Consider the following 22,779-nt stretch of genomic DNA (forward strand, 5'->3'; position numbering starts at 1 on the left):
TCCTTCCTTAATGTTTTCAAAAGCAGAAGAAATTGGTGGAAAACAGCAAATGGTCTTTCTGTAACAGAAAAGACAGGATTTATCTCTAAGTCTTTGAATCATCTGAGAAGAAAAGCACTGTCCAGATAATCAAAAGTGAGTAATGGTTCATGGTCCTTAAATAATGAGATGCTTTAAAACAACTCCACTATCAGGAAGCACCTAAAACCATTTCCTTTAGGGAATCTCAGAGAATCCTAAACCTGAAACACTCTGAATCATTTTTCAACTTCTGAAAATTATGTCCCTTGTATTTGACATTTTTTCAGATTCAGGTTTATCCAGCTAGCCCAAGTCTAAGGGGATTTCAAGGACAATGCCTGTTGATCCTGATATATCTGACTGTTAACAGCTTACTGAATTTTTAATGCTTGCCAAATTAATGATTGAATGATTAATCATTCCAATAGCTGTCGATCCCAAGCAGTTACTGAGAATGCACCTCCAGAGGTGACAAGTAGACATCCATCCCTAAGACATGTGAGACGGGTTCACCATGATAGGGTGATATTCACCTACACATAAAAAATATAATCAACTTATTTAATTGCCATCTGCCTGTTTTGGTATCAAGTCCAGGTGTTAATTGAGATTAAAATACTTCTACACTGCATAAGTTAAAAATGAGCTTTATGCTATCCAACTCTCATTAGAGTTGTCCCAAAACTGCAAAATTCCAAAGTCTTTATCACATCAACATACTTTTAACCAAATCCATTTCTGAATCACAGAATTTAATTTGGTATGAAATAACTTAAGGGTGCACTGTAACAAAATACTGTAAGGATTGTGCAATCTTGTTCTTTTTCTACCTGTTAGCAAAATAACATGCTAGATCTAATGAAGTCTTTTAACCACTTTCCCAGCAAGATAAAATCAAGTGCACAATACTTTCAAAACCAGCCTTTTATGCTTGGATGATTTTTTCTGGAGTTTAGCCAGTCTCCTCTTAAAAAAAAAAATAAAAATCACACATTTGTTATGTGAGTCACGATCTAACCAGCAAAAGACAACAGGAGAATGAAGAAAATGTTTCATGAGTTATTTTTTAATGCAACTTTCTTCTCTAGATTTTTAATTCAATTTTTTAAAGTTTAAATGTTTTAAGTGACTTATCAGCTATAGGTTTCTAAGTATTCTCTGACCAATAGAAGTAGCTTCCTAATGACTGTTTTAACAAAACTCTTTTTTCCATTAAAAAAAATACAAAACCTTACCTGACTTCTGATTATTTTTAAATTAGACATACTGCCATTTTTAGCTTTTATTACTGCACAGTGAAATAGTAATTATTCTGAAATTATTTTAGTATATAATAGCCTCCCACATATTCTATTTAAATACCTATTAATGAATTCCTTTAATGTGCCAAATATTGAATTCATTTGGGGTTCTCTCACTTAAATAGCATAGATACAAGTTTTTCAATGACACTAACACCATGTCTTCAAGGTACTAGTATAATACAATTAATTCATGTACCTCAAAAAGAAGTGGGGAAAATATAATCTTTCACATTACTTACACCATTGTAACTGACCTGTTATTTACAGAAAACCTTTCCCAAAATGTCATTTCACTACTGTTCCTGACGATTTGTGAGCTTATTACATTTCATACTTCCATCCGAAGTTCACAATACTCGACATTTAGACAGGAGGACTAGATATGTTTCCCTGGAACTGTCAGACAAATCTCATTGTTGGAATATGTCCTGAATAGTGATTCACCCGCAAATGAAAGCTCACAATTCAATATAACACCATCTAATATGAGACATGGATTAATTCTTATAAGATCACATAATAAAAAGGCAATCAGAAATTCACTTTATGTCATTACAATGAGAATTCATAATGCTTTTCAAAACCATCACAGTCCTCATAAATTTGCTGGAATTTAAATCTTATGCCAAAATTCCAGTGCAAGAACAGTATTTTCCCTTCACTGGAATAATGTGATTCCAGGAAATATTTTCTCTCTCCTTCTTCACTCTGTTCTCCCGTACTTTGTTGAATTATTCAGCTAGTTAAATTTAGCTATGTCAGATAAGAGGATGGGTGGACAAAAAAACAACAACACAGATACCCTAAACAACAAAATTATGTCAGTAAACATCAGTAAACGTCCTAATAGATATGCGGCTCACATCCATTTTCTTGCTACAACAGCGTATTTCATTTAGCAAACCTGGATAAATTAAATGAGCAAAACAATGTTTTTGGTTGGTGTAAGGTTCATTTCTCCTTAGGAATACATATGACTAAAGCCAATCCAACAAATGCTTTCCTCTGTAAATTAATTTTTTTAATTTCCCTAAGAAGAAACCAGAATTCTAGCCATCCTAGATCAACATCTTTCTTTCTCACAACACATTACAGATATTTTTCCTTGCTACTTGTCAGACGGGCAAAATGAATGGGGAATTTGTTTAGTCCAGCCCCGCTGCCTTCTCCTAGTCAACCACTAAGTATAGACCGAAAGGTTCAGAAATAATTCCTATTTCCATGAATACTCAGAGAAAATTAAGACCTGATCCTTCTCATCCAACTGTTTTATCATTGCAATATTTTAACTTTTAAATCCCATCTTCCTTTGCCTTTCTGCTTTTCTAAACAATTTCAGTGACTGAGCCAAGACATTCCAATACAGTCTCTGGATCAGTTATAATACACTTAGCCTTTCAGATTCCGGACAAAAATATGCCATTCATATTGCTTATCATCTAAATAATACACTGAAAACAGCTTATTTAAATCTTCATTCCCTTGATCAAGCATGACAGACACTTTTTCTTCTACAAACTACATTATGAAAATTCCTCGTAAAGATGCTGTCTCATTTTCAGCTCAGAGTTTAAGTTGAATTAATTGTTGTTTTTCTGTTCTATCTGGTATTCTAGCATTTTCTTTCCTCATTCACTTTATTGCAATGAGGCTTACAAACCAAAGGGAAGTGTTAGTAAATTAGAGATTGTTTTTAAACAGTAAAAGTATAAACCACACATTTAATTGTAATCTCAGGAAGAGAGATCCAGGAACACCTGTGAAGCCACGGTATGACAGAATTATGCTTTCAAAACTACATCACTAAAACCAAACAGCAGACTGTTTTCTATTGAATATCATATATCAGATGCACCATAAACCTACAAAGAAAGAAATAATGAAAAAAATGAAGACTCAATCTGTCACAGTATCACAAATAGTTATGATGATGGGATGCACGTGCAGAAAGTTGAGATCTATTTTAAACCTCAGTAATTACAAACTAGTTTTTAAGCATACTCAAAGGAAAGGATCAGCTTTCTTGCAGAACATTTGAAAGACAAAAATACATTTTCTAGAGTGGTGTGAGAGTAATATGGTGTGTTTTCTCACAGTCTGCCTCTTTAAACTCAGAAAATCTCCCTAATAACCTATTCCAACACATCCTAAATGGCTACCTAGTGGACCAGAGATATTTAATAGGAAGATATTAATTCTGAATATCCACTAAAAGTGCAAAATTGAAAAGATCACTATGGTTAACTGCAAAAGATTAAGCCATCCGAGCAGCATTAAAGAGCACAACAGTAGCTGAGGATGTAAGTAAAATAGAATTTGGAATCTTGCACCTGCAAAACCCAAGTTCAAATATAAACTGAAGGATGATGAGAGATAAACTGTTTGTCTCAGTTTCAGTCGTAATGGAAACTGGGCATTTATTAAAATCTTCAAAATATGTATCACTGACTGACAATCTTATTTGAAGCCTCAGGAAGGAGACTTGTGATTGAAAAGGTCTGAGAACTGAAATTAATCGTTAAAAATTATTCCTACAGAGAGAGAGCACAATAGCAGGATAATGCACTGAGCTATACAAGTTTTGTGGGCAATACTAAAAATAATCTAAGGACAACTGCAGCAGAGCTGACTTTCCATTATATATATTTTGATGCTAATCTTATGTAATGCATTTGGTGCTGATCAGCATTACAAAGATCAGTGCTCTAAAAATATCTGAACATGACAGATAGATAGATGCTCCTCAGCCTATACCTCCATCCATTATATTCACTAAAAATAGAATATTAAATTGCAGAAGGGGTTGGTTGCACTGGCATCCAAAAACCTGTCATCTGATTTGGCTCAAAGAAATATCTGGCTACCTAAATAGTGTTGAGTTTCTGAAGAGTTAATATCCAAGAGTTCTCTTGCACTCACCCAGCAGTATGTGGAGCTGCCAACCAGCCACAACGCCACAGACAACTGTGCTCTTTTCAAGGACTAAAACTCTGCTAGATGAACCAAGTGCTATTTGAAAGTAAGTCAAGTATGGCTGACAAGCACCACAGAGAGAAAGATATGTTCAGGAAAGCATATCTTTTGAAGCTCTGACAATCTAAGGAAATCATAAAAGCAAAAGCAATGTTACTATAGAAGACATCGGCATCTCCTAACTTTTGCCTTCGAGATTTATTTACATCAGAAGTAAGAAAGTATGAATTCCAGATGCAAGAAAAAAATTACCCCAATCTGTCAGCATTTTAAGCTTCCTCTTGAACAGATTTTGCATGTCACTCTTGTTCAGTCTCATTCACATATTGGCTACACCCATTGCAGTAAATTAAAAACCAGTGCCAGGAAAGGTTCCTGGATCTGGCATGTGATCATCTGTACCACTAAACTGTTAGGACAGTCAGTAGCAAGTCTTTGGCCTGGGCCAACAACCACCCTCCCAGTCACAGCTCAGGAGGGGTAACACTGCAGGGATTATCCCTGAAAGGGCGCTGGCAGGTGGCTCCATGCCTTGGGAAGGGGGAGCCCTTACCAACCATGAGGCCAGTGGTCCTCAGCTGGCCACAGTGCCCAGGAATGTTCCCAGGCACCTTTCGCTGACTAGTACAGACGTCACTGTTACCTCCCATATTGGAGACTGGGAGGGTTCACAGCTAAGATGGCAAATTAAGTCCTGAGTGTCAGTCATAAACCTCTACTGACCTTGTACTCTCAACTGAGAGAGGCAGACGTTATCATAAATATCAAGGTGATGGTGTGGAACCATTTAATACAAAGCCTTTCTGCAGCAAAACCAGATACGTTTTGCTGATCATTGAAGTGAGGTCAACACTAAACAGAACAAGCCTCAATGATACAAATTTGCCTTCAAACAGAGGAGACTAAGCTCATTTACTCACTTACATTCGTTGTTCTGAGGACAGTTGTATGTTTTTCTCTCCACTCTGTTTCAAAAGCAAATCCAGATCATTTGGGGACAAGCCATGAGTGACCGGGACATATCAGCATTTGACTCTGAAGGAGGGGCTGAAGCAACAATGAAGTGTAATGTTTTTCTGCTTCTTATGCTCTTTTTTGGTATGTACTTTCTTAAACAATAATGCACTAAAAACATCTGTCATCAAGTACATGCTACTCATCATTATGACAGATAATAATACTTTACAATAACACAGTCCCAGTTACACTATTTAGTATCAGCTAATTGAAAAGTAGATCTCAGTAAACCTTCAGAAAAAATAAAGTTTAGAAATCATGTATATTCATTTTAATCTTAGAATTTTTATGTCAGAGTCACTTTATATTTAAACATTAATCCAACATCTGAAATCCAGTTTCACCATTACTTTGAAAAACAGTATCAGGCTAAACCAAAACTTCCCAGTTACTTCCCAAAAACCTTTTTGTACTTGGCTGAGTACCCGCATATTACTGCTCTAGTACTCTGCCACTGGTGCATGTTCTAAAGCCATGTATAACATTACAAAACTCAGATATTTACTTAAGTAAATGTAAATAAATCTCAGTTCTATTACTAGGATCCAGGATAGTGAGAAAGAGGCTGCCTACTCTCACAGATACCAGCTTATGCTGACTTTTGCCTCAAAACAACCCAGAATCTAAAAACCTCATTCACCAAAGAAAATTCATACAAATTTATTTGTGTCCCAAGTGTACAGTGGTCCATTGCTTTTGGGATCAGAACAGCAAGTTCTCTCTCATTTTGCCTTCTGGCGTGTCCGGTACCGGAGGTCGTCAATATGTGAATCAATGTCCTGCCCTGTGAGGATATGGGACAACTATTTGAACTTTGGTACAGGGACTCCAGTTTTTGGGGAACTTATGTCTTCTCTTTAATCTCAAAACTCACTTTTACTAGCATTTTAACTTTGAAAAATATAAAATACATTGTGTCACCTTATATTTTCTTTAGCAGGTCAGGGAAGAATTCTTCAAAATGTTAGGAGGGACTGTGTTCTCTGTACAGTGCTTAAAAATTTTCAAGTGGTTTATACTAGGCAAACCTGATAATCCGAAAATCCCACAACCACTGCCCAGGGTAAAATCCTGATGAGAAGCCAAGCCTCTTCCATGAGCTATGGGCAAAGGATAGATTAGTAGCTCTCCCAGAGCACTACCCACAGCCTGTATTTCGGGCCTCCACCTCATTCATCAATTTTTTAAGATGTATGACACAAGTCCAACCACATCTAGTTAAGGGAATAAAAGAACGATTCAAATTCTCTATTTCCTTCCTCCCTCATTACACCCACTCTCCTTCTCCATCTTCTGAGTGCTTCCTCTTTATGATTGCTTACAAGTCTGACAGTGGGAAAGATCTCCATTATATCATCTGCCTGCAGCCTCTTGTCTGTTGGAAAGATCCCTTTTTTTAGACAAACTTTTCTGAAACATATTACTCCATAAAATACAATATTCCATATTTAGGAACCTCTCAAATTACAGGCAATCACAGCTCCCACTGATTTTAGCCTTACCCACCCTAACCTTAGGATAAATCTGCCTACTGTAATATGGCCATGCAGATTCTTGCTTTGCCTGTACCTCAAGCAGACATGACCTTGCTCTGCTTCTGCTCCAGGCAGAATGAGAGTGTTACGCTCAGCCAGGTGCCAAGGCTGAGCTGGTCACCTTGGCTTGGAGCAGAGCTAAAATGTGCCCCGCCATTTGGGAGCACAGCAGAGTGAGTTTGTATTTGACTAAATCACGTAAGCATACCATTACATACCCACATATAAAAATGTTTTTTAAGATAGTTTGATACACCAGAAGTTGCCAGCATAATCACCCCCACCTGCTCTGAAAAGCAAGTGGGAAACCTTTTTTTACAATCCTGCCTCTGCAAATTACTCTTTTCTTGTTTATTGGCCAAAAGATACAAGGCCACTTTGTCTCTGACAGTGATGCCTTATGGTGGGAGGGGGCAGAAAGACAGCCTCCACAAGACAAGTCAGGAAGGATTGCTGTGGGACTCTGATTGCAATTAATAAAGATAGTCTGACAAGATGACTGTAACTCTAGGGAGGAAACTAGTAGAGGTCTCCAGGTTCAAAAAGTAGGAGAATTACATCTTCTCTAAACAACTGCATTTTCATGTTCACAGCACAACACATTTCATCTATGTGCACTTGGTGGGTGTGTTACTGTATTTCAATCCACCCACATGCCAAGCTGAACAGAAATAGCACAAAAGTAAGAGAACATACAGTACTTATATTTCTACTCACAATATATGAGGTAACTGAAATCATCACTCTAAAAGCAGAAAAAATGCAACAAAACCCCCAACAATAAATATTGTTTAAAATTGTCCTATGCTGGGAAGGGAACAGATTAGATGACCAAACAGGGCTCTTCCACCTTCAGTCTCTAAAAGGACAATCTTGCAAATTATTTTTCTGCTTGTTGGCAAATGTACACATCTTGTAAACTTTCAGAGCTTTTAACCCTCAATGTTTCATGACTTCTCTCCTCAAGACATCCAGTTCTAAGTATCAGTAAGAGAAACAGCTTTATCAACAGGCAAACCAAAACACAGTGATTGCAAAGTTGCAACAAAGATTTTTAATTATAGGAGAAATCACATTTCAAGTACATTTAAAATTCAGCTCAGTAAATGACAACATTACAGGTAATCTACCAGGGAAATACAGTTTTGTCTCACTTCCAATCAACAGGTGACTATAATTTTAATTTTTATATACATAAATGAGAAATCTGTTTTCAAGTAGCACATGAACAAAATCAAACATTAATTTAAAAGACTTCTGCAATCAACCAGGCATCTTTCCCAAAAATGGACAGTCAAAATCTCTTCACTTCCTATTACGGAAGATTACTGCAGAGTATTACCCTAGAGCAGTGGTCTTCAAAGTGGGGTGCGTGTACCACAGGCATTATGCAAGACAATCCACTGGGATGCAGGAAGAAAATATCAGAACTTCAATAGTACATGTATTTATAAATAAATAAAAATACATGTAATGGGGACGCATACTCAAAAAGTTTTTATTGATAGAGATACACGACCAAAAAAGTTTAGACCACTGCCCTAGAAGATCCTGCCATGCAATTACTGCTGCCATGTCAAAGGCATCTAATGAAGATGTCAGTAAGATACAGGCTCTCTTTTACATCTTTTCTCAACTATCAGTTATACAAATGGGTAAAAATATCTCTAGGAGGCAGGTTCATGAGGTTCAGGTCTTTTGTTAAGCAGTATGGATTCTCAAAAAAAAAAAAAAGTACTCAACTTTTTCTTTGTTTTCAAGAAATGCAACTTACTGGTTTCTCATGAATCTCTTCCCTCCACTGTACTTATTGTCAGCATTTGAGGAAAGTGACAATTTTCCTTATATGGCCAGTTAAACAAGAGCACAACACCTTATATGTGTCAACCAAGATGGGTAAACAAAGTATTTGCAAATGGGAATGGATGACCTCTCTAGAAAACTCTTGAATCAAGGAGAAAAGTTAGAATCCTTTTTTATCTGGGCTACCTCACTTGTATGAAAAAGTAGCTAGTGAACAAAATCTGGCTCAGTAAGCAGCTATTACGTTAAAAAGTAAGCAATGGATTACAGTGTGCAAATGCGTAAGGGGAATATTTTGCTTTTATCCAAAACATGATGATCAGATTTATAATCTCTCTTCCAATCTGGAATGAGAAGGATGTAGAAATGGTGACTAAATGCAAATCTCGCAGCATCTGTAATCATTATGAAGATGTTCAGGCTGCCTAATTTAGGGAAAATGTGCATAAGAAGAGACAAAACAATAATGGCACAGAGAAAATATACCAAGCACCTTTCCTCAGCATGACCTAAAAAAACACAGGCTGGGTGGTAAAGTTGAAAGGTAATACTCTCAAATTAACAGATTTTTTTTTTTTTTTTAATTTAGTGCAATGTATAATTATGCCTTCAAACTCTGTATAGTAAGAACATCTGCAATTACACTGGGTGAAATTAGGACAATAACTCTGAACACTTCATAGCATACACCAACCACATCAAGCATCAGCAAGGGGTTAGCTAAAGATTGACCCAACAGCAGAATATATCTACCTGCTGCTCACAGAGGGTTATTTATTTCTTATCTGAATTAATTTGAACTGGTTAATACAAGAACAGGTCTCAGGCACAATCACAGGTAGTTCTTGGATGGGGAAAGCTGGAAACCAAAAGCCAATAGTGTACAAAGTCCCAAGTAACACAAACAAAACATTTTGGGTTCACAGGAAGAGGCCATTTTTTCTTACTTGTTTTTGCTTTAGCACCACATGTACAGATTGCTAGATGCTGCTTTTACTCAAAGATAAAATCCTTGAGCCTTGAATAACATTTTTCTTGTTATTTGTCCTATCTAAAGCTAACTGGAGAAACAGTGATGAAATCTTAGTGAACTGTAATTCCTTTTTTTTTTCACGAAATTCAATAAATAAAAACCCTGACATCAGAATGTCTCAATACTTTTAGGACTGTACATTTCAGGTTTTTACCACTCAAATCTACCTGCAATATTACAATATTAAAAAAAAAAAAAAAGTTTCTAATGACTCTTAAAAGCCCCCCACCCCAATCTTCCTTCACTGAGAATTACGAGATTCTTTTGTTTACTTTTAATTTGGAAGAATACTCAACTGCAAGTTCCTTCAGGAAATTAAATTATCCCTTCTCTACTATAGCTATCAGAAATTAAGCATCTGAGCGGAAACGTTACATGGTCACCCTTCTCAGCTTTAGAAAGCTATCGGTGGAGGCTGAGTTGCAAGACTGAATGAAGATTGCATTCTTGGCTACACCACTGAAACATAATGAAACAGTGCTGTCTGACATAGCTCCTGTTCTACACATGGTACACATTTCGGGCTCAATCTGTCTGCCCAAAAATAGGTACAAAAAAAATTTAAGATGTTCTAGATTATATCCACAGGGCTGGCAAGCACAGCACAGGACAAGTGGGAGAGCCATGCGCTTCTGGAGAGGCAGCTGGAGACTAGGCATGATATTTTTGCACTTTAAAGATGGCACTATACACCTATGCCTTGGCAAGTGTGTTGAGCCCTTACAGTTTTTAATTTTCTAACATGTAAGTAAGGAAAATGGAAAAAATAAAGTAAAATTGTAGCTGTGCAATACATAGTTGATATTGTTTTACAATTTGCAGGTATAGTCTTGAAGGACATTCACATGCATTCTGCCAGTTTGACTAACCCTGTCACTTAGTTTTTCAAAGTTCCAGGCTTTATTTTCAGCTGTCAAATTCAAGAAGTTCAAGGCCTCAGACTCCCTCTTTACTCCTACATTCTTGTAGTTTAAGGTTGGGTAACACAAAGCCACAAATCATATACTTGTCAGCTTATTTCTACATATCCTTTTTTTAAAGATTTCTTAAGAATTTGCCAGCTGGCTGATCACAAAACAATGTAACACTTTTGAACAAGCCACTGGCCAGATTCAAACTCTAACAGAGGTGATACAAGAGATAACAGAGATACGAGGTGTTTTGATGAGGTAGGAGCCACAGAGGCTCCCAAGAATTATCACAAGGGAATTGAGGCTTCTCCCTCTAATAAGGTGACGGGACCAGCAGCCCAGGTCAAGTGCATCTACACCAATGCACACAGCATGGGCAACAAACAGGAGGAGCTGGGAGCCATCCTGCAGCAGGAAAACTATGATACAGCAGCCATCACAGAAACGTGGTCGGATTCTTCACATGACTGGAGTGCTGCAGTGGACGGCTACAAACTCTTCAGGAGGGACAGGCAAGGAAGAAGAGGAGGAGGGGTTAATAATGGTGATGATAGGGTTGAGTGTTTGTGGGTAATAATCAGGGGGAAGACCAGTAAGGCAGATATCATGGTGGGAGTCTGCTATAGACCGCCCAACCAAGATGAGGAGGTAGATTAAATATTCTGCAAGCAGCTAGGGGATGTTTCGCTATCACGGGCTCTCATTCTTGTGGGGGACTTCAACTTGCCAGATGTCTGCTGGAAATATAACACAGCAGAGAGGAGGCAATCTCTGAGGTTCCCAGAGCATGTGGAAGACAAATTCCTGACACAGCTGGTGAGGGAACCGACCAGGGAAGGTGCCCCACTGGACCTGTTATGCACTAACAAAGAAGGACTGGTGAGTGAAGTGGTAGTTGGAGGCCACCTCAGGTGCAGTGATGACGAAATGATAAGAGTTTTTTGTTCTTGGAGAAGGCAGGAGAGGGGTCAGCAGGACTGCCACCTTGGACTTCAGGCTAACTTTGGCCCCAGTACAGGGTGGGGGTTGACCTGCTGGAAAGCAGCCCTGCAGAGAAGGACCTGGGAGTCCTGGTGAATGACCAGTTGACCATGAGCCAACAATGTGCCCTTGTGGCCAAGAAGACCAATGATATCTTGGGATGCATAAAGAAGAGTGTGACCAGAAGGTCAAGGGAGGTTCTTCTCCCCCTCTACTCTGCCCTGGTAAGGCCACATCTAGAATATTTGGCCTGGGTTCTGGGCCCCCTAGAATCTGGGTTCTGGGCCCCCCAGTTCAAGAGAGATAGGGAACTTCTGGAGAGAGTCCGGTGGAGGGCTACTAAGGTGATTAAGGGGCTGGAGCATCTTTTTTATGAGGAAAGGCTGAGAGAGCTGGGTCTGTTTAGCCTAGAGAAGACTGAGAGGGGACCTTATCAATGTTTATAAATATCTAAAGGGCAAGTGTCAAGATGGGGCCAGACTCTTTTTCAGTCGTGACCAGCGATAGGACAAGGGGCAACGGGCACAAGCTGGAACGCAGGAGGTTCTGCTTAAACGTGAGGAGAAAAATCTTTACCAGAGAGGCTGTGGAATCTCCTTCTCTGGAGATGTTCAGAACCCGCCTGGATGCACTTCTGTACAATTTGCTCTAGGTGAACTTGCTTTGTCAGGGGAGTTGGACTAGATTTCCAGAGGTCCCATCCAACCCCTACAATTCTGTGATCTGTGATGAGCACAACAGACCCTGGTGCTTTCACAGTTACAGATGATATTTCTTTTTTTTTCTGGTTGAATGTCACTATTTGACACTACACTCCATGATAAATAAGAGACACAAGTATAATATTTTTTATCCCTAATGACTCTCACAGCATACTAAAAATTCTTATTTCTTTCATGATCAAATTTCACTCTGAAATTATGAAGCCATGATTCAGTGTCTTTAAAGGAAGACCCAATTTGACCACTACGCTCTAAATATGTAACCAAATAATGTAAATACATATTTTTATTTAAATTTTTTAAATATTCTTTATGGCCTTTGTGACTGCTTCATCTACATTCCTCTTCCATACACTGGTTTGCAAAATTTCAATACAATTCATCCAACAGACATGCTAAACAAGATATGTGTTAGTGAATTTCACTTTTTTTTAAAAGCTATTCCAAGACAGCAGGTATCTGGTGTAAGATAAGGTAAACAGAATCCATACTAACTTAATTGCAGCAATGTTTTGTAGTCAATTGTTACAAAAAATTGTGAGCAAGTATCACTGTTTAAATGAACCATATAGTAAACGAATGTCACCAGAGTCTGAGTTTGCTTTCAGAATTAATGTTTAAGTGAAAATCTTGGGTACTAACACAAGCAGTTAGTAATTTCTTGTGGGTCTGAATATTGCAAAAATTATTTTAATTTCTTCATAAGAAAAGCATTAAAATTTCATGAGAAAATTGCTGATCTTAAAAATGTTGTATGACGATGACATTCACTGCACTATCCATTGGTTTTTTGGGGATCCTTACCCAAAGGATAAGGCTTTGGGGATTCTTCCTCTCTTCAGTTTAATAATAGATAACCGTGCATGGCAAACGACTGAAAGCATTTGACAAATGCAAACAAATCAAGGGTCAGTTAAATATATAACAAATAATAAATATATGGAAAAAATGCCCAAATTTTGTTGCAAATAGTGAAAAAATATTTTTGAATAGCCCAGATTTTAATATCATAAATACAATGTATTGTGCAACTAATGGAATATCAAATGTTAGTAAATATTAAGTAAAATAAAGACAGTTCAATTCAGTTTAACAACTACAATTTTGATTTTTTAAATTATTAAGGCAAACTCAATTTGGAGTCATGCAGACAAATTTTACTGCTATCAAAAGACTTTGTTTATATGAAGGCAGAATTTAACTGAAAATGTTTCCAAAAAAAAAAAAAAAAAGCCAATTCGAAGGTTTTGTCTATCTAGATTGCTCTAGTGTTATGCTGTAAATCTACAAAACCCAGAACATTGTACATAGAAAAAGTGAAGTTTTTAGAAATTTAAAATTACTTACAAGCTGCTCTGACTTTACACCGTAGAGCTGAATGGTCTTTGCCACATTTTTTGCCACAGCTAAACTCAGGTCTGGATCAACAGCAGCCACATTTAGCTCACTAGAAGCAAAGATTACAAATCTTTAATTAACAACTAAACAGTGCTGTATTTAATTGATATTGAATTAACTATGAATACGTAGCTACATGGCATATCAATTTAGAGAGAGTAACACATACAACCAATTCTTTCTAAGTAGCATAATTCAGTTTACAATTTAACAAGTCATTTGGGAATTTTATGTGCAGTGTTCCTATTCTAGTAAAAATGAGCAAAGTTTAGGAATGACACTTCAGTATGAAATCACTATTAGTAAGTCATTTAAAAATATTGACTGCAATTAACTACACTCAAGCTTTGGCAGCAGCCTTCAAACATTACAGGTGAATACACAGTCATTCAACTCTAGAATTACATGAGCTCTGCAGAAATACCCAGGGGATGCCTTAGCTTGACACAACTAATAGGCTGTGTTTTAGGCAATCCTTTATAGTAGTGTAAGCCTCAAAGGAATGACAGGGAACAGAAGGAGAAGACTTCTAAATCACTTCCAGTATTTCTTATTTATGGAATCCCCAGATCTCCATCGGTTGGGGCCAGTATTCATAAATGTTCTACTGAAAACAGACAAGCTCTCATGAGACCCCACCTGGAGTACTGCATCCAGTTCTGGAGCCCCCATCACAAGAGAGACATGCAGCAGTTAGAACAAGTCCAGAGGAGGGGCATGAGGATGATCCAAGGGCTGGAGCACCTCTCCTATGAGGACAGGCTGAGAGAGTTGGGGCTGTTCAGCCTGGACAAGAGAAGGTTCCAGGGAGATCTTATAGTGGCCTTCCAGTAGCGCCCCCCCGAAGGGGATACAGGAAAGCTGGGGAGGGACTTTTCATAAGGGCAACTAATGACAAAACAAGGGGAAATGGGTTTAAGCTGAAAGAGGGGAGGTTTAGATTAGATATTAGGATGAAGTTCTTCACTGTGAGGGTGGTGAGACACTGGAGCAGGCTACCTAGAGAAGCTGTGGATGTCCCCTCCCTGGAAGTGTTCAAGACCAGGCTGGATGAGGCTTTGAGCAACCTGGTCAAGTGGAAGGTGTCCCTGCTGATGGCAGGGGGGTTGGAACTAGATGATCTTTAAGGTCCCTTCCAATTCAAACCATTCTATGATTCTATGATAAACACAGGGACCATCATGTTGCTAGTGATGAGATTAACCTCTCCCAAGAACTGGAGAGACATTAGGCAGCCCAACATAGGAATAACCTTCTCCAAGAATTCTACAGGGCCCCAAACACCATTAGCTAAAGGTCACTCCGGAAAACTCAGCTGAAATTTCATAATATTCATGTTGTTTTCCTTTCTCCTCTGCAGGGAGCAAAATAACATCAATAACCACACCAATAGGCACGTTCTCAACATCTGCAAATCCTAGTCACAAGTACAGTGTCAGTATTTAATATTATAAACACACACAGTTACTGTGAATACTGCCCATCATTTTCAGACGGCATTAAACAGAGTAGTCCTTACCAAAACCTTATGAGGGAAAATACACTATTGGTAATTTTGCAAATTCTACATACAATAGTCATCTTTATCTCTTATCTTGCTGTTTCACTCTGAACAGAATATTTACATCACATATTATCACTTCCAGCCAAGCAACTATCATCTTCCTTTTGACACAGTCAGAACACTTAAGATACCAGACATTTACAACATGTGTGAAGTTTCTCTTCCTGATGTTTTGTGCGCTTAAACAGTAAAACTTAAATTAAAATTTCAGCTATTCCAGAAAAACAAAATACAGAAAATAAATAAAATTTATAGTAAATTATAAATAACAATAAAGAGGTGATTATTCCACTGTATTCAGCATTGATGTGGCCTCACCTTCAATACTGTGTGCAGTTCTGGGCCCCACAATTTAAGAAGAATGTTCAAGTACTAGAATGCCTCCAGAGGAGGGCAACAAGGCTGGTGACAAGGCTGGAAGGAAAGTCTTATGAGGAGCAGCTGAGGACTCTGGACTTGTCTAGTTTGGACACAAGGAGGCTGAGGGGTGACCTTATTGTTTTCTACAGCTTCCTGAGGAGGGGACATGGAGGAGGGGAGATGCTGATCTCTTCTCCATGGGATCCAGTGGCAGGACACTGGGAATGGTTCAAAGCTGCGCCAGGGGAGGTTTAGACTGGACATTAGGAACCATTTCTTTACCAAGAGGGTGGTCAAACACTGGAACAGGCTTCCTAGAGAGGTGGTCGGTGCCCTAAGCTGTCAGTTTAAGAGGCATTTGGACAATGCCCTTAAGAATATGCTTTAACTTTTGATGAGTCCTGAAGCGGTCAGGCAGTTGGACTAGATGATCGTTGTAGGTCCCTTACAACTGAAATATTCTAGTCTAATCTATTCCATTCTATTATAAATCCTGACTTAATTTTTACACTAACCTGTTTTATAATCAGAGAGTAATAAATCTTTTACTGCTAAGAAAGTGTCATTTCTAAAATTGTAACTTATGAGAAAAAACATGTTGAAGATTACATTTTGCAACCTATTATATGTGCATACCTGGCTATAGTTTTAATGATGCTGTCAAGCTCGTCAGAAGAAGGAGGATTCCGACCTCCAGGAGGGAAGACAAGATTGATGGGATCAAAGAGTCGAGATAAGGATTTTGACAAATAAGCAGCTTCATATTGTTGCAGTGAATCTTTCAAGGCCTTTTCTGGACTGTGGATATAAGGCAAAATTACTACATTTTAAATTAAAATATCCAATAGCATTGAATCTTTCCAGACCATACAAATTTTGCAGTATCAAACCTGGTTTTCTTTCTGCTCTTTAAATGTATGCACTTGAAAATATTTTCATGGTGTATAACATATTGCTTTTCATTTGAACCATGTAACTAATCAGGGAGTCATTCTGTGTAGTTCAATACAGTTCTTAGCACTTTCTGTAAGACTTCTGTGGAACTCCTAATTCAATGTGTTCTTGAGACAAACAGTGCTAAAAACATCTGCAAAATAACAGCAAGATATACAGAACTGCAATGAAAGATATTCACATATTTCATTAGCAGATAGCTTGTACTCAATGTATTTTTAAGAAGTGTATCTCCTGGTATACATATGTGTATAGAAAGCTTCACATAGAAAGACTCTTCTTAAATTTACCTTTAATAAGCCTCAGTCTTTAGTATTTCTGTTTGTGAAAATGAGTAAACAGTAGCTCTCTCATAACACTCTACCTCATTGTCAGAAGTTTGGTGAACTTTGGACTTTGCTTCCATTGAAGTCAATGAGAAGTCTCCCACTGACTGCTCAGGAACATATTTAAGCCAATACAAATCTCATATAAAATATTCATTTTATCTTACATAAGTCTAGAAGTCCTAATAGACTTGATGAGTCGGTTTCAGTTTGATCTTTCTGATATCTACCACTCAGATCATGTTTATTCTACAATGTATAAACATAAAAACTGTGAATCATAACAAACTGAGCATTTGTCACACTCCAATGATTGCAGTATCATTAAGAAAAAGCTACTGCTGTAGTCGCAACACATACAAAACTGATTTTTCATCATTCTGCTTTTTTTTTTTCACCCAAAGATACAAAAAGATAAAATTAGTTCCAAAGTCAGGGACTTTGTAAAAGACAAGATAATCTAACACTGTTAATTACATAACCTAATGAAAATTCTACAGCGTTAGTGCTAAATAGTGTTAAAGCAATAACTACAAGAGGAAAAAAAAAGCCTTTAAAATTTTCCCGCTCTGGCAATTTGAATAACACTAAGTTCTTAAAAATACTCTGTTTTCTTGCAGGGTGTAAAGCTTTACATTTTATCGCCTTACAATTTATAATACATACTCATAATCTGGTTTTTTTTGCATGAATATGTCCTGTGTATCTTCTTCCATTTGTTGCAGTTCAGCAAAGAGATCAGCAGTTCCACTTGTGTTAAAATTCCTCTGAATATTTTGACTATATTGTTGCAGGCGCTTCCACAAGTCATTATAAAGCCTCAGTAATTTAGGGTATTCTCCTTCAAAAGCTTGTTTCAAAAACATAGAGGCTGCAAAATAAAGCAGTAAGCAATATACGTTGCTAAGTTCAAACTAATTTTTTGATTCATATAAACAACCTCTGCCCTTGCATTTATATAAATGAATTATATACAATGTTACACTATCTTTAATACTAATAATGTAATAGTTATAATTAATTTCAAAGTGGCATGAGCTATCACATTAAATGCAGTTGACAAAGGTACGTATCTAAAGCACCAGCACAAAAACCACAATTAGAAGACAACATGGAGAATGTATTTTGTACAAAAAAGACACTAATGATGGTCATTAAAGGTTTGGTATGAAACTTAATTATTACTATTATCATTCATTTATGTCCAAAGTGTGATTAGATCTCTCTAAATCTAGAGATTTTCTAACAATAGCTTGATGGGGAAAAATGTGGGATTGTGCAACTTTGGAGATACCAATTTAAAACAGACAAAGATAACTTCTATGGTCCAAAGTATTAAGAAATCTGATGAGGGAAGCATATGCTTTTAAACACACCTCTTAAAACAAAGTATCTAAAATGCAATTCCTAAACTTGTCAAACAAAGAATGACAAAGCCAGAAGAAAAATCAGCATTATTTTCAGCCTTTAAAGGCTTGCCACAAGTAACAGGAAATGAAACAAATGTACAACTGTTTTAGCAACTGATGTTAATCTTGATCTAACATCACTCATACTTTACGGATTTCCCATTGCATTAGGAGATTAACACTATTCCATTCATTCATAGGTTTTTCAGGTTCCAGACATCTGCCCCATATCACCTAGCCTATCCTTTCAACTCAAATATATTCTTATTTTGAATACCACAGGATTCATATTTGTTAACAAACACAGAGTTATTTTAGGTCACCAAGTTATGTTTATAAAGATTGTCCCAACCTCACAAAAGCAGGTCATGATCTATTATCGACTCTGTAAACTGCCATGAATTCCTATTTTTACACTATTGCCTAGTCTTTCTCTGATCTATATGAACCAGAGATCTGTACTGATGTCAGTGGATTCAATCACTTAGAATTTATGTTAAAAATGATCATTCCTGTATAGATGGATCACTTAAATGAAAAAGCCCACTCGCTGTAAGCTTTGTTTCCCCAAAACTCAGCTATAGCAAAGTAAAAACATCATTCACAGTTCAAAAATGCAACCGCTCCCTCTAAGCGTTCATAGAGAACACATGACCAAAAATCATAAGTAATAAAATATTTTTGAATAGCTGTCAGACAAAGTACTGCTGACAAAATGTAAGAGTTCCCTTACTTCTGAAATGTTGATGGATCACATTAACTGATGTCACAATTTTACAATCTTAAAACCGAGCGTTGACAACAAGTAGCACATGTTCGGTTTGAACATGTGAGATCCTGGGTATGTACATACTGCTGGTTAAAGTAATGAGTAAGGCAAACAGTAAAATTAGTATGTTTTAACACAAGATTAATACATTTGCTTTTGGGATCATCTAGTTACTTAGCAACCACTGAACATGAATCAACCAGCTAGTTCCTCAAAATTATATTGCTGCTATAAAGCCTGGAAGGACCAAATTTTGAAGGGCCATTGCAATAGCTGAGATCACAAAGATAAATAAAAATCTTTTGTGTCATATCTGCATGTGCAAAATATTAACTTTATACACCGTATACGAACAAGAAAGATGTATTTATGAAAGCATCAAACTCACCTGGGCTTATGATCCAATTGCATACTACATTAGCATGTACTGGTAATAGCACTGTCTTATGGTTATACACGATTTTTTACTTAATATTCCTGGATTGTATCTGTCATTTATGTATTACATATGTACTTAATATTGTGTATAGTCAGAACATTAGCCATTTATCTAGACAGAATTTTGAAGAAACTAGACTCCTACTTATAACGGTATCCAAAAATGGCTAAAATTAGATTTTTACAACTAAACAGTGTTTAAAAAGAAAAGACTATAAGAACTGCTTTTTAAAATCAAATTACTATTTTTTAATTTGGCAAACCCCTTCACTTTGGAAAGTATAATGTACTACTATTCCACAAATTTCTACCTCCACATACAGTTGCAAAAATATGTGTTTGTTATTAGATAATGACTACTTAATGAAGTAGAAAATATTTCTTTTTGAAAATTCAACCATAGCTTAGGAGGACCACCCTGTCTGGTTACAAACCCGAGAAGTTTTAAATTCACAGACCCCACACTGAGTGAACCACTGCTATAGTTATAGTAGAAGAGATAACAAACAAAGGGCTTATTGAAATGAGAGATTCAAAATATCTATAGAACACATTACAAATAATTTATATTGAATACTTACAGTCTGTTGCTGACTGAAACTGAGAGGAAAGTGTCTGAGTTACTGCAGTCCAAAATTTGTACAAAATATCAGACTGTCCATCCTGATAGCAAGGGACAAAAGAAATACAAGTTTCAAAACATACTCTTTTCAAAGAATCTTAAAACAATGCAAATTCTCCCAGTCAAAGTTGTTCTACCATCACTGAAAATAAAAACGAAGTAAATTAAAGCTGAGAAGTTTTTCCTCAAGTTTAAAGCTAGAAAAAAATACTGGACGGAACAAAAATAAAAGCTTCAGTCTTCTCTCAAATGGAGTATTTTCCTTTAAGTCTGAGAGAAATGCTCCTAGCTCTCTAGGGGCATGAGTGTAGACCAAAGCAGTATCCCTCAGGAATCATGTTAGAAAATCTCTTTGCATTGCAGTGACCTTCTCATTTCGTGGGGGTTCTCATGCTGACTACATCACAGCAATTATTGTTCCTGCCATTACAACACACTTGCAAACACCAGCCAGGGACCAAAAACAGTGCATGCTGCTCTGCTTCACATGAAACACATTCCTATTTCTAAAAACATAAAACACATGAAAATACAGTGAACCTCACAGCTGACTCTTCACCACCTTGTGTCAACAAGGCTTGTTGTCTGAAGTGGAAACAAGGTAGCATATTCTTGCAAAAAAGACATACAAGAAATAGTAGCCTGTTTCCTTACTCCCCCCAACATCTTGCACTTATGCTCAAGCATTAAAGCATGACTTTGTTTTCTTTTTTGCTTTCTTTCTATCTGTGTGTTTGGGGTAGAAAAAAATTACAAGAGATGATGATGAGCATCCTGCCCTGCCCACTAGCTAGATACTCGGAAGTCTGTCCAGTGTTTTCATGGATAGGAGGAGCTCGCTATGGACAGAATGGTTTTCTTCATTGCATGGTATACATGTAATGTATTGACTGTACTGTATAAATTAAACAGTTTGTCCAAATCATTCTAGTAATGATAACTAGCAAAAAGTGCTCAGAATGAAAGAGTGAAACAGCCAGCAGTGATGAAAAATGTCAGCAATTCTCAGGATCTGGCCAGCACCTGGCTGTTTCTATCCTGACTCACTTTTGAAACATCAAAGCACACAACATCACAGCTAAAGATGGGTTTAAGCAAAAGGCTCAACACTGAAATCACTGTCGAAGAGGGATGCATTTTCTCCGCTTTCCTTTTGGCACTGCCAGTGACTTGACTACAAGGAAAAAAATAAAACAAAACAAAACCAAACAACCCTAGTTCTTGTTAATAACACAAACCCTTTTAAAGTGTCAGTTCAACATCTGCACTGCCCAGCACCACAAAAAGGAGATGAGCTATTAAATATAGAAGTCCATCCACTCCAAACTGACTTACTACTTAAGATGACAAAGGAAGAAAGAATGCACTCTAGTCACTTTGCATTGGCAATAACATGCAGAACAATGAAGGCGTTTAGAATGTCAACCATTAACAGGGTACCACTGCATCCTGCTTGAAGATCTAGTCATTGAAAGACTGCAAGTTCAAGCTCAAGTTTCAGTTCCAAAACTATCATCTTAAATAACTGACAAAAAACCTGAACAGTAGTCAAAGGTACACTTAGGTATTTAATTTTTTCTTTTTTTAAAAAAGATTATCAGAGAGAATGCTTTCACAAATTCTGAGATTAAATGAGGAATTCATCCAACCCTACCCCTTATCTCTAGAGATATTAAAAGAAAGATAAAATTTATGGATTCTGTTCAAAGTGAGAGAGAACACCTTTTACGCTGTTGGACTCATACTTGTAAAATGCAAGCGAATAAAACTAAAATAAACTAGGATGATGGAATCTCATTTTTGATTGCTTGAGGACACTGATGGATTTAGAAACTGAAGTAACTTATTTTATAGCTATATTTGTATTTTCTGTAAAATTGTACTTGATTTTCATAAATGAGCAAAGTAAAATTATATCAATGATTCTGAAGGTGCACTGCATAAAGTATCCTTGGGTTTTGGCAAATTTATTACTATAGCACAAATGTGAAATTACTCAGTTCTTCATTTCACAGTTTCACATTCAAAATATGAAAACTATTATAAAACAAATGGCCTTTCATATCAACTATAGAATACATAAACTTTCATATTCTCTATTCCAACCTGGAACAATGTTTGCCTACTCGGCATAGTAACTCAATTAAGTTTCTAAATAATCTAATGGAGGTGGAAAAATACTTACAGAGCACTTTCAAACAACTTTTTTTTCATTACTGTAATCACCATCTACACCTCTGCCATAGCCTCAGCAGAAAATGCAATGATGAGAAGTCTTAAAAACAAACTTGCATGTAGTACCTCCACATCAATATTTCAGTCTTAAATGTCAGCTTCAACGTGGTGACAAATAACTAACATAAATGTGACAACTAATGTTTTTTGTGAAAATACATTTGTATGCAACTATGTATATGCATATATTATATAAAGTCAGACATATATACATATGTACTCATGCCAGCATTTGCATAGTAGCCACAGCTGTACCAGTTAAGTGCCTGCCCATTTGCTTGTGTCTTCTGACCTGGGCAAATGGTGTTCATTAACTGTATCAGAATTTTATAGTGAATAAGGCCCTCACACCTCAGCTAACCAACTGTATTATGTGTGAGAAGAAACAGAGGAAAAAGCTACAT

General features: G+C 36.9%; 1 protein-coding gene across 1 annotated transcript in view; it reads right to left on the reverse strand.

Annotated features, from left to right (window-relative positions):
• The window catches only part of COG5 (component of oligomeric golgi complex 5), a gene marked incomplete at its 5' end in the record, with an annotated part of 66,723 nt that overhangs the window by 30,587 nt on the left and 13,357 nt on the right, over positions 1 to 22,779 (reverse strand). Inside the window, 4 exons of the mRNA XM_010173842.2 lie at positions 13,648 to 13,747; positions 16,259 to 16,420; positions 17,569 to 17,773; positions 20,100 to 20,181. Of these exons, the coding sequence (XP_010172144.2) occupies positions 13,648 to 13,747; positions 16,259 to 16,420; positions 17,569 to 17,773; positions 20,100 to 20,181 (549 nt within the window). The remainder of the gene's footprint in view (positions 1 to 13,647; positions 13,748 to 16,258; positions 16,421 to 17,568; positions 17,774 to 20,099; positions 20,182 to 22,779) is intronic.

The sequence above is a fragment of the Antrostomus carolinensis genome, unplaced genomic scaffold (genome assembly GCF_000700745.2).
Source record: "Antrostomus carolinensis isolate BGI_N321 unplaced genomic scaffold, ASM70074v2 scaffold448, whole genome shotgun sequence".
Taxonomy (NCBI): Eukaryota; Metazoa; Chordata; class Aves; order Caprimulgiformes; family Caprimulgidae; genus Antrostomus; species Antrostomus carolinensis.